This window comes from Fistularia commersonii, chromosome 32 (genome assembly GCF_037954325.1).
Source record: "Fistularia commersonii isolate RoL2024-O1a breed Wild chromosome 32, RoL_Fcom_v1.0, whole genome shotgun sequence".
Classification (NCBI taxonomy): domain Eukaryota; kingdom Metazoa; phylum Chordata; class Actinopteri; order Syngnathiformes; family Fistulariidae; genus Fistularia; species Fistularia commersonii.
Genome location: NC_141315.1, coordinates 10802571 through 10815833, shown reverse-complemented (window position 1 = coordinate 10815833; position 13263 = coordinate 10802571). Strand labels below are relative to the sequence as shown.

General features: G+C 42.5%; 1 protein-coding gene across 1 annotated transcript; it reads right to left on the bottom strand.

Moving 5' to 3' along the window:
• Positions 1-25: 25 nt before the first annotated feature.
• On the bottom strand, positions 26-13144 carry trim16 (tripartite motif containing 16). Its single transcript, XM_086140097.1, has 6 exons — positions 12483-13144; positions 9420-9515; positions 7768-8001; positions 6334-6505; positions 4060-4155; positions 26-2358 (listed from the first exon to the last, which is right to left on the bottom strand). Exons 1-6 carry the CDS (start codon positions 13119-13121, stop codon positions 1760-1762), a joined length of 1836 nt encoding a protein of 611 aa, XP_085996223.1. The 5' UTR covers positions 13122-13144; the 3' UTR covers positions 26-1759.
• Between the last annotated feature and the right edge of the window lie 119 nt (positions 13145-13263).

The window sequence follows — 13263 nt, the reverse complement described above, 5'->3', positions numbered from 1 at the left end:
ATGGCAGTCTTTAGACTATGAACAATTCTGTACCAAACACAGCTTTATTCCATATTAGAGTTCATAAAATTACGCACTACCTCGACAATTTGTATTCCTGACCAAAAATATAATGACGCACCAAACCGTACAACCACAGTTACCCCCACTATCACTTCAGGGAATCTCAATTCTGGACAGAAAGTGCAGCAACTCCTTTATTAGGAAATGTTTTACAGAATACTTACTCCCTGGACGTCAAAACAAAAATAATATTTTAAACAAATTTGATAAAGAATCAATATGGATCTGAGTCTACCCATACTCCCCAAGGCAAAAGAGACCCACTTCAAAATGATGAATGACATCTACCCATCTAAGGAATTATTGAGGGTACGCTTTAATTTTGAAGATAATATTTGTACATTTTGTGAAGATAACATGGAAACCACAGACCATATGTTTTTCTTGTGTGAAAAAGTACAGGGCTTTTGGGCTAAAAACTCAAAACAGTTTTCCATCGTCACCAGTTTCCTTCTCAAGAGATGACATAACATTTGGTTTACTTTTAAGCGACAAAAGAGATGAGCTCTGTGTGAATGTTATTTTAGGCCTGGCCAAGTTCTCCATACACAAAAACATAATGCAAAAGCGTCCCCCCAATTTTACGTTCTTTGTAAACTATTTTGAATATGAAAATATATCCTTACATATGGAAAAATCCAAATACAAAAAACGTGCAGTTTGATGTCTGGGATTCCTTGTGAACCACCAAGTTAAATACATATTGTGTTCCCCTTGCAATTTATTTATCTATTTATTTTCTTTTATTTTCTTTTTTTCTAGTATTAAACATTTCTCACAAACCTTTAATACTGTTAACTCGCACAATTTTTTTCCCGATATTTGGATATCAAACCAGTGACTGAACCTCAAATTTAACACCACAAAAACAACCCCATCAATTTCCTATCATTTTTTATGTCAATATCTCATGAGAGGTACGGCTTTAATTTAATAAAATAAACATAACTTCATCTGTCATTTTGAGGATTTATTCATTTTGAATACACCGCACGATTTCTCCGGGAAACCCGCCAGGACACCTGACCATACGTCCATTTATTTTATTTTACCCAAGTGGATTCTGTTTGCTCCTCTGCATTTGGTCCAGCAGAAATATTAGAATTCACAGTGTGACAGTAACAGTTCTCCCAAATAATAATAATAATAATAATAATGATGACAATGGAGAAAATAACAGTCCTGCCAAATACGTTTGTCTGATTTCACAGTTCAACGAAAATAAAACGGCTGATTCGTTAAAAGACAGCAAGGGAATTAACAGGTAACTTTGTTGAACTTATCCATGACAATGTAGTTTTACCACCTGCCTCTAACCGGGTTACCTGGTTCCTTTACAAATTTGTTCTTATCCAGTCTTTAAGAAAATCGCAAATCATTTGTTCATGGAAATAAATGCTAATTAACATTTGTTCCAGTACGAATGTATCTGTTCATGCACAACAATGCTAACGTTAGCATGTCTAACAACACCAGCGAGTGTTGGTTGTTTCCCTGAGCGTTGTAACTTTTGGTCCGTCGCTTCAGATAAACCTTGTATTTCATTTGAAATAATGTGAAAGTGAAATCAGACAAAGACGGCGAGCAGAGATTTGTTGGAGAATAAATTCGCCTCCGTCCTGAGCGAACATGACCTTCCGACAGATTATTTTGCTGAACACGCGAGTGTTTTTTTCTGGAAAAAGACGTGCCGCCCCTACGAGGCCAAGATCCCGTTGGTGGGCGAAGTCGGCGGCGACGGGCTCTTGAGCGGCGGCGGCGCCCCCGGCGTCACCAGGGCGACCACGTTCTCCTTCTTGGAGAGCCAGAAAGCCGGGTAGAGCGGCTCCAGGAAGTCGGCCTGGAACTGGTGGATCAGCGCCACGCCGTCGTCCACGCCGTAGAAGCCCAGGCGACCTCTAGGGTAGTCCACGTACACGCCCACCCGCGTGAACTTCTCGGCGCTTAGCGGCGTCTCCACCTCGCCGTGCCAGGCGGAGAAAGAGCGTCCGTTCCACTGGACGCACCAGGAAACGTTGTTCCCGGTGATGCAGCTGCTGCTCTCGCTGCCTTTGCGTTCGATGCTCTTGTAGGTGACGCCCACGTGCGTCCCGTCGCCGCTGATGTCCGCCTCGAAGTAATGGCGGCCCAGATAGAAACTCTCCGCCGCCAGAACCTGGCGCCAGCTCTCGAAGCGCTGCGGCACGTCGGGATAGGGGTGCTGCCACGGCGTGGTGTTGGTCACCTTCCGGTTTTCCTCCGTCAGGCGCAGGAACTTGTGGGCCGTGTCGGCGTCGAAGGTCACATGGGCGGCATCTGTAGGGCGACAACGGGTGGAGTAACACATTGCTCTTTGCGGAAGCTGCCGAGGGGCTTCTCTGCGCTACTTCGCAAGTTAAAGGGCTTTTCACCAGATCTGGTTGTGGTCAAAAAATCCACCGTGGAAAAAGAGGGACCATGAAACAAGGCGCGGAGCTGAACCCCGGCCAGGAAATTTCTAGTAACGACACCCGGGGGGAGGAAGGAAAGGGGTGACGTATTTTTAGTCGAGAAACCCTTCACATTGTTTTCGTGGATGGCTTCTTTATATGGTATCTATTTTTTGAAAACTCAGCACTCGGAGTTGACTGGGAATATCTCTACCTCTTAACATTTTATTTTCCATTATTCCATTATAATAATTCCCATTACTATCTGATATTATGCCAGTAAAGAATACTACAGGATTTGCAGAAACAGTACTGCTGATGCAGTACCTGCAGAAAGAGTACCCCAGATCCACTATTTGCAGAGAGTGTACTTCAGATGCAGTGTTTGCTTGCAGAACAATGACGGAGAAGAAAAGAGAAGGTCAAAGGGAAGCAGCATTGACCCTTTGTGGATTGAGAAGAAGCATACAAGGTGCAGAGGGAGGAGCTGTGGTTGTATGAGGTTGTCTGGAGTGGCAGAGAAGTATGATAGACTGGTGCAGGACATGTATGCTGGCTGTGAGACAATGGAGAGGTTCAAGATAGGTGTGACTGGTTCAAGGTGGAGGTGGGACTACATCAGGGATCAGCTCTGAGCCCCTTCTTGTTGGCAGTGGTGATGTAAAGGCTGACAGATGAGGTTAGACAGGAATCCCATTGGATTATAATGTTTGTAGATGACATTGTGATCTGTAGTAAGAGCAGGGAGCAGGTGGAGGAACATCTGGAGATGTGGAGGTACGAGGTTGGCTGCAGTAAGGCAGAATACATGTGTGTGAATGGGAGGTACCCGAGTGGACAAAAGTGACTGATGAAAGAGTATCATCCAGAATGAAAGGAAAGGTGTAGAAGACGAAGGTGAGATTAGCCATGTCGTCGGGTTTAGACACTGAGGGGAGAAGACGGGAGTCAGCAGAGAGGAAGCAGAAGCTGCTGAGGTTCTCTGAGAGTGAAGGCTTGGAGAGGATCAGGTAGGAGTCCATCAGAGGGACAGCGCATGTTAGATGTTTGACAGTTTGGACATGGACAGAGGAGGGATGGTGAAGATCTGGGTAGCAGTATGCTGAGGTTGGAGCTGCCAGGCAGGAGTTCCAGAGGAACACCAGAGGGGAGTTTTATGGACGGAGGGGAAGAGGACAGGAAGTTAGTCGGTGCGAGAGAGGAGGATGCAGAGGGGAAGGTCAGATGGAGAAAGAGGATTAGCCGTGGTGACCCCTGAGGGGAGCAGCCCAAAGATCATTACATTTTATGACTAGGCTAGAAATAACTTTGGATTTTAACCTCCTGAGGCCGGAGTTAAGCGTCTGGGATGGGAGCCACCTAAACCAGGACAAGGGCGGGTCTTTGTCTCTGAACAGGAAGTTGTTGTTTGTGTCCTCATATGGAGACAATGGGCTGGTTCTACTGTGAGCAGCCCTGCAGAGGCTATGTAACGCAGTCCTGATTTGAGGGTCTGGAGCTGCCGGCTTCTGGCTTGCAGAAGAAGGCGACTCAGAGAATTTCAAAATAAGAGCTTGTCTCTGATTTCTACGACTAAGGTGACACCTACACTTGAGGAAGTCGGCTCGGGTCTCCGGGTCCGGCAGCGACATGTCGTGCTTCGCCGCCACGATCTCCTGTACGGTTGTCTTGATGCCGATTTTATCTGGAATCGAAAGAAAACACAGTTTGAGATCAGTCGCCGTCAACAACAGGCCTGCCGCCGGGAAGCTACTTCACGTTCGTCAAGACATGGAGGAGATCACTGCAGGAAGGTCGCCAGGATCATGGTGAAGCTTGGGTAGTCTTGGGGGGGAGGTTAGTCTTAGCTGGAGCTGCGGAGATGATTCATGAAGAGCCAGCAGACTGCCAGGTCGTGGCTGGGCTTGCTCTGACAGCGGAAGATTTTGGGAAACGATAGATTCCTCAGGTCTACAGGAACTCGTAGGAAGGAACCGAGAGGCAGGCAGGGGCAGGTCTTCCAGAGGGCCGGGCAGGTACGTGGGCCAAAAGAAAGGGATCACGCTAGCCAGAAACGGAGTTTCAGATGGGGGAACCCTTCTGGGTACCGTCTTGTATTCCCACCCCACTCCAGGGGAGTTCATCCCAAAGAGGGCGGGAAGACACCTGCAGACTGGAGAACCCAGTGGTGGGGTAGGCAAAAGGTCCTCAAGACATCAGGTGAGTCCAATTGCCGCGGTAACGTTCCTCAATGAGAACCCTGCACCTGGACCACTGGGGATGTTTGACAGAGGCATCGCTACCGAAAGCCGGGCTCAGAGCTGATCCCTGATGTAGTCCCACCTCCACCTTGAACCAGTCACACCTATCTTGAACCTCTCCATTGTCTCACAGCCAGCATACATGTCCTGCACCAGTCTATCATACTTCTCTGCCACTCCAGACAACCTCATACAACCACAGCTCCTCCCTCTGCACCTTGTATGCTTCTTCTCAATCCACAAAGGGTCAATGCTGCTTCCCTTTGACCTTCTCTTTTCTTCTCCGTCACTGTTCTGCAAGCAAACACTGCATCTGAAGTACACTCTCTGCAAATAGTGGATCTGGAGTACTCTTTCTGCAAGTACTGCATCTATAGTTCCCTTCCTGCAAAGGCAGCTCGTCGAGTATCGTTTCAAATCCATCAGAAATGACTGCTGATCGAAGAACCGACCAAACCATGCTAGCTTACCGGCCGGACACGCCTCCAAAACAGACAAGGATATCCCACGTCTGGATCAGCTGGTCAAACAACTGCTAATGCTAATTTGACACGTCACGGCTTTGCGGTTGTTTAATCAGGCAGGAAAAGAAAGACAAAACAAACAAAGAAAACGAGGCGGAATGTGGAACGGGGGTTACGTCGTGGGAGGAAGACGCTCGTAAAGTCTCCTCCTGGTTTCAGGTCCTCAGGTGTTTCTCTTGACTCAAAGCAGCTTTTCCAGATTTCCAATCAGCGCTCATCAGACGTCCTGGAGGCTCCTGAGGCTCCGTTCATTCATGTCGATCGCAGGGTCACCGATGGACCTGGTGTCCCCAAAGAGCCTCCTGAGGAAGGCGGAGAACTTGGAGAGAACCCAGGTGAGGAGAGCATGGGGAGAAGACACAGAGGACCTTCTCCATGTGAGGCCAGTTCAGTTTCTCATCTTGTGAAGGTAGAAGTCAAGTCAGTGGACAAGAGCATCTGGAGGGTTCCTGGAGTAGCGCCACCCCACGGGCAGCTTGGAGATGCTTGGAGGCAAGAACGTCCGTCTCCGAGTTCACTCGAGGACTTTGGGTATTTCTTTAAACTCAAGATGACCAGAAAACAAAGAAGGCATTGGAGAAGGTGGACGGTACCTTCACTTCACGGACAAACTCAGAGGAACCGGTGTTTGCTAAACACTTTGGTTCTCGTTTACATTCTCCAGGCTCTCAGTTCCAGGTCACGTGACCTGCTCTGCATTCCCTTCGCCCAGTTGTGTCAACAACGGCTAGAGGTGTCGTTGTTATTGTCCTCAGGAAATCTGCTGAACTTTGTCCTCCGGTGTACTCCGGTGATGCTAAGCTAGCTTTCATTCTCACGGTTGTGCTACCCACTGCCCGGGTGGAAGGTACTTGTACCCTATCTGGGCTTACGTGGGCCTCCTTGCGTGTCCTCCTGCTTTGACAAAGACGACCACCAAGCGGCGCCTCAAAAACATGTCCCCAGGTGTTCTCCACCGGCGGTGGCGAACGCTCAGAAGCCGTGACTCACGACCGAAACTTGTTCTTTCAAACGCTGCTACCGCCCACGGCGGGCGACCCGCCCTGCATTCCAGCACTCCGACACGCCGCGGCATTCCTTCTCGCCGCCGCCACTCACCGCTATTACACGTATCCTTGATCTTGTCCAGGTAGGAGGACGCCAGCAGCGTGCACAGCTCCTGCGTGGAGTCGGCGATCACGCGTCCGAAGGCGTGGAGGTGATCCACCAGGCCGATGTAGACGCCGGGCAGGGAGATGTCGGACGCCTCCTTCTTCCACTCCGAGTACTCCTGGGGAGGACAAACGTGAAGGACGCGTTTTTTCTCCTCGGTTGTTGATGAAGAAGCCAAAAAAAAAAAAATTGTGGGTTGATATTCATTCATTCGCTCATTCGTTCATAATCTTATCCAGCTGTCAACGGTTCACCTGGAGCTTCACAGAGACACAACACCATTCACTCGCTCATTCACACTTCATATAGAGACGTAGAATATTCATGCAACCATTCATTCATCCTAGAGACGTACAACCATTCACCCTCTCATAGAGATGTTCACCCTCTCATCCAGATGCCAAACAGGCAGTCAACCATTTTCGCATCCAATGGACGTTCAATCATTCACTCATTCATTCACACCTCATATAGACATTCATTCATTCATTCACTCACTCATCCATTCATTCATTCATTCATCCTACAGAGATACAGCCATTCACCCTCCCATCCAGATGACATATAGACGTACAAATATTCATCCTCTCATAGAGACATTCACCCTCTCATTCACACGTCATATAGAGACGTAGAACATTCATTCACTTATTCATCCATTCATTCATCCTAAAGATATACAACCATTCATCATCTCATTCAGATGACATACAGGCATGCAACCGTTCACTCATTCATTCACACCTCATAAAGACAAACAGCTATTCACTCACTCATTCACTCATTCATCCTATAGATGTACAAACATTCACCCTCGCATAAGACATTCACGTATAAAGGCATAGAACATTCAGCCTCTCGTAGACCCATCATGCAACCGCTCACTCATTCATTCACACCTCATAGACATTCATTCATTCATTCATTCATCCCATGGACGTACAACCATTAACCATCTCATCCAGATGACATACAGGCATACAACCATTCACTCACTCATTCAATCAGTCATCCATTTACTCATCCAATAGACGTTCAACCATTCATTCATTCATTCACACCTCATATTGACATTCATTCATTCATTCATCTCATAGACATACAACCATTCACCCTCTCATTCAGATGGCATACAGGCATACAACCATCCACTCATATTCACACCTCATATAGACAAACAACCATTCGTTCATTCATTCATTCATTCATTCATTCATCCAATAGACATACACCCATTCACCCTCTCACAGGCCTTCAACCATTCACACCCCATTTTCACTCATCTGGAGCGATGATAATTCACCCTCTCATCTGCGAGTCACATACAAACATTCACCCTGTCATCCAGCCGTTCACTCATTCACCCTTTCGTCCTCCGACCTGCAGGAAGTCCACGTCGTTCTTGTTCCTGGAGATCTTCTCCAGACGCGCCTGAGCCTTCTTGATCTCGGAGCAGCGCTGCTCCAGGTGGACTCGGATGCCGTCGGCCTGGCGGAGGGCCTGCTTCTCCTCGGCGTCCAGGGCCTCGCCGAGCGTCCTCCTGGCGTTCTCCACCGCCGCGAGCAGATGCTGGAACTGGGTCTCCAGCACGCCGCGGACCTCCGTCGCCGAATGCTGAGGGGAGGAGATGGACGGTTGGAACCGGAGAAGACGTGCAGGAACTCTGCAAGCAGAGCCCATTTTCAACCAAACAAAAGACGTTTTGTTTTGTTTTGTTGTTGTTGATAAAACAAAATATTTTTGTGGTTTTTAACTAAATAAGTGTTGTTAGGTTTGTTTTTTTTTGTTTTTTGTTTTTCAATAAAATATGAGCACGTTTGTTATTTTAACATATGTTGATTTTTTAATTATTTTTTTTTGCAAAAAAATATCTGTCTTTGACAAAATAAATGTATTTTTTGTAGTTTTCAACCAAATAAGTCTTGTTGCTTTACAATAAAATATTTTTTGTTTTTTGATGAAATATAAGCATGTTTGTTATTTTAACTATTTTTTTATTTTATTTTTTGTTTTTTGCAAAAAAATATCTGTCTTTGACAAAATAAAAGTATTTTTGTGGTTTTCAAACGAATAAGTGTGGTTGTTTTACAATAATATATTTTTCATTTGTCGATAAAATAGAAACATTTTTGTTATTTTGTCATTTCTTTTTTTTTTGGGAAAATAAAAGTATTTTTGCAGCTTTCAACACAACTACGCAACACAAAATTAATTATTTTTTTTAAATAAAACGCTTTTTGTTTTTTCTAGCAAAATTAAAAGAATCAGCATGTCTCGTTTTTCTAATTCTTTAAAGTAATTTTATAAAACTAATAACTGTTTACACATCTTCATTTTGACGTATTTTAAAATTAACGTATTGATTCATGATTCAAAAATACCATATGAATGGATGAATGAATAAATGAATGGATGGAAATAAACTCAACACAGTTTGAATAAACAGACAATTAAACAATAATAATAATACTCTTTTTGAATGTTTTTTACTTCTTTGCTTGTAAAATATATTTTAGATTGAAATAAATGTAATGGCAACATGTTGTAATTAATCTGCATTCATGGTTTTTACATAATAAACTATTTATTTTCAATTATTATCATTTTACCTATTATTTATATTTATCATTCTTTTACGTGTGATTTGATAAATGTGACAAGTCCAAAGCTGATTTAAAAAAAAAAAAAAAGAACAACATTTTTTTCTATAACATTTTTAAAGCTGGTACTTTTTATTTAAATGAATTCTTGAAAAAAAAAGTTTAAAAAAAAATGAAGAATTGGGGAAAAAAAAGTTTAGAATTTCTCAATAAAATATTTGACGACAAAATATAATTATTGTTATTAATTTTCATGGAGAAAAAAAAAGTTAATTTGACAAGTTAAGTTTAATTTTTTTTTTAATTTTTTTCAATGAATTTCCTGGTTAAATATGATTTGGTGCTTTTATTTTGAAAATCCAGCAGAATCAGGAAGTGAGTTAAGGACCAGCTTCTTGTATCTCAGAAGGTCCAGAGTTCTGCTGCTTCTACCTGGATGGAGACGGTGTTGAGCTGCAGCTTGTTGATGGCGTTCTCCGCCGCCGTCAACGTCTTCAGCATCTCTCCACGTTTGTCCTTCAGCTCGCCCTGCAGAGGAGAACAAACTTGAAGAACGTCGGACCATCCAACAAAGATCACGTCTCCTCAGACCATGAGAACCTGGAAGGTGTCCCTGTGGACCTTTGAGAAGATGCAGCAGGTCTCCTCAGACCTCCATGCATCTCTCCAGACATTCCTGCGTCTCCTCAGATGTTGCAGCTCCTCCTCCCCCCCCGACGTGGACCTCCAGGTCAGGTGACCTCCAGGCAGGAATCCGTGGGCAGGTCCAGACGCCTCCTGAGCTCCGGCTCAGGTTCACGGCTGCATTCCAGGAGGAACCAGGAGGAGGAGCTCAGAAGATCTGGCCTGGGGCTTTTTTACTAAATAAAAGCCAGATTGTTTTTTGTTTTTTTTTAACAAAATAAAACTCCTGCCCTTTTTTTTTTGTTATTTTCAATCGAAAAAGGATTTTTTTAAATATTTTTTTCACTGAATTAAAGTATTTGTGCATCAACAAAATTATAGTATTTTTGCTTTTACCAAAATAAGATGCTTTTACTTTTTTAACAAAATAAGACTATTTTGTTTTTTGGACAAAATGAAAAGTAAAAGAAAAGTTTTCTTTTTTTTAAACATATTTTTGTATTTGTAAAACTCCATAAAAGTCTTTATTTTTCCAATAAAATTAAACAATTCTTTTGTTTGTAACAAATAAAAGTGATTTTGTTTGTTTTAAAGAAAGTTTCTTTTTTTTACAAAGAGAACTGCCGATTTAAATCAAAATATGTTGTTTTTTTTTGCATTCTTCCATGAAATTAAAGTACGTTTGTTTCTTTCACCCAATTCATTTTTTTTTACCAAATTATGAGGCTTTTACTTTTTAACAAAATTAAATTCCTTTTTTGACAAAAAGACCTGTTTTGCATTTACAACTAAATAAAAGTGTGTTTGTTTCTTCAACAAAATTAAACTTTTCTTTTTTTAACAAAATGTATTTGTTTCATAGTAAAATTAGAGTATTTCTGTTTTGAGGAAAATTAATGTATTTTGCTTTTTTAAATCAAATAAAAGTGTTTCTGTTTTTTTAACAATTATTTTGTCAAATTGTTTCACAAATAAAAATATTTTCATCTTTTTATGCCAAAATGTTGTCATTTTTTTTCACTAAAGTACATGTGTATTAACAAAATCAAGGAATTTTTGTATTTAACCAAAATGAGATGTTTCTTTTACTGTTTACTTCAAGTCTTTCGCTTTGTTTTTTGACAAACTAAAAGTGTTTTTCAACTAAATAAATATTTGTTATTTAAAACATCGCTTTAAATTTTTCAACTTCATAAAAGTGTGTTTATTTTTTCCTTCAAATTAAAATTTGCTTTCATTTTTTTAACAAAAAAAATTGTATTTTTGTATTTTTTTGTGTTCTTTCAACCTTTTTTGCTTTTTCAAAATTAGTTTGTTTTCCGACAAAGTTAAAATATTCTTATGTTTTTTAATTAAATAAGGTTTTACTATTTATTACTAAATAAAATGCCTTATTTTGACAGAATTAATTTACTTGTGATTTCAACAAAATAAGAAGCTCTGAATCGTGAATGTTTTCGAAATTCTTCAAAATAAATGTAGGAATGAAGGAATTCAGGTTGTTTATTTCGACATATTGTATTATTCACTTATTGATTCCTGAATTTCAAATTATTGATTATTTTACGCATTTTGAACTGAAATAATGCGGTTTTGTAAAACAGCAATGAAATATAAGGTTACATTTTGAAAGAATTGCGGTTTCGTTTTTAGGCCACCGGAAGTGCAGAAGCGCACGCGCGGCCCGACCTTTCAGACTGAAACTACCTAACTTCCGGTTGGAAAAAAAAAAACGAGGACATGACGTCATTTCCTGACGCTCCCCACTTCCGCTCCTCGTCCCTATCTCCGCGCGCACATTCCTTCCTATTTCCAAAAAAATAAAAATAAAAATAAAAATAAAAAAATAAAAACCAAAAACATTCCCGCCCATTTCCGCCTTCCGGTTCTCCCAGCGCGGGTGTCGTGTTATTTCCCACTCCCACGGGGGGGCCGTGAACGCAACACACGCGGGGCTCTGACGCAATGGTCGTGCACACGCGTGTGCGCGTGTTGACGAATTCTCAAGAAGATGTGATCAATCACCTTCAGCCGTCACGTGATTGAAACCGATCAATACATTTCGACTTTTGCTTTTGTAATTTTAACTTCATCAATTTATTTTCCTCAAAATTCCTGCTTTTTATTTGACAATTTCTCTATTTTCTCTTTTATTTGACATATTAGTTGTTTCTTCATAATCAAACGTCATAACTAATTATCTCATATATATTTTTTGAATAATATTGATAAGAATAAGAATAACTTTATTTATCCCGAAGTAAATTGTTGTGCCTGAGTTACAAGTAAAACACAACAATAATAAATAATAGTAGAAAATTGTAGAACCAGTAAAAAAAAACAATTATTGTATTATTATTGTATTTATTTGTATTTCTATTTTCTTGTCTGACGTCCCGTCATTATTTCTACATTTTGATTTCACTTCTAAAACAAAGTTTTCAACTCTTTTTATTCTAAATTAATGTTTGTTATTTTGAACAGGAAACAATTAGAACAAATCCACGATAATGATTCCAATTAGGTATAAAATAATATACACAAATTAATATCTAAAAATATATTAATTTAGTCTTGAATACTTTGTAACTGTACTTTATTTACCATATGACTTAATAAACAGAAAAATCTGAAATGTACTTGTTATTGGACCGAAATAAAGCGCATTTAATTCATTTATCATTTTTAGTTGAAAACATTCCCGTTTATCACTTTATGAGAAAAATCAAAACCGGATTCGTATATTTATTTATCAGAGTTGTTGTTGTTTTGTTTTTTTTTTTTAAAAAAATGCAAACGCCTTCGTTAAGAAACCCAGGTTCCCGAATAATCTGAATTAAATTAAAATAAATGTTTTCGGGGTGAACGTACCTCGATGGTCCGCCGGGCGTCGGGGACCCCGAGGGTCCGGTGGCCCCGGTGCTCCTCCTCCACGCAGTCCTGGCAAAGGCAGACGGCGTCGGCGCAGCAGAAGATCTCCAGGGGCCACTTGTGGTTCTCGCAGGTTCTCCTCTCGATGTCCCTCAGCGGCTCCACCAGCCGGTGGCTCTGGAACTTGGGGTTCTCCAGGTGGGGCCTCAGGTGGACCTCGCAGTAGGACACCAGGCAGGTGAGGCAGGACTTGAGGGCCCGACGGGGGCTCTCGATGCACGAGTCGCAAACCACCTCGTCGGGGCCCGGGGCCTCCTCCACCTCCACCTCCACCTTCTCCACCTTCTCCTCCTCCACCTTCTCCGCCTTCTCCTCCTCCACCTTCTCCACCTTCTCCTCCTCTACCTTCTCCTCCTCTACCTTCTCCTCCTGGCCGGGCTCCTCAGGGGCCGCCGGCTTCTCCTCCGCTGGTGTCTCCGCCATGTCTGAGCTCGGCCGGTCGTAGAAGAGGAACTGTCTCCTCGGCTCCTCGGCTTCTAGAAGAACCATGGAGGCCACGCCCGCCGGGTGGAGCTCCTTTCCAGGAGGTGTAGGGTTGCATTCCAGGACGTCCATTGTTCGGGAGGTTCGGCGAAGCATGCGGAGATGACCTCGCCCGGCGGAGCCGTGACGACACGGTAATAACGCGGTAATAACATGGTAATAACATGGTAATAACATGGTAATAACACACTGTCCTGGTCTCAGACGTTTCCTCCTCAGGAGTCACATGGTGATCAGA

Coding starts and splice junctions, on each gene's coding strand:
- trim16 (XM_086140097.1), bottom strand. CDS start 13,121: ATGCTTCGCCGAACCTCCCGAACAATGGACGTCCTGGAATGCAACCCT. Junction 6,506..7,767: donor ACGACGTGGACTTCCTGCAG/GTCGGAGGACGA, acceptor TGTCCTCCCCAG/GAGTACTCGGAGTGGAAGAA. Junction 4,156..6,333: donor CAAGGATACGTGTAATAGCG/GTGAGTGGCGGC, acceptor TTTCGATTCCAG/ATAAAATCGGCATCAAGACA.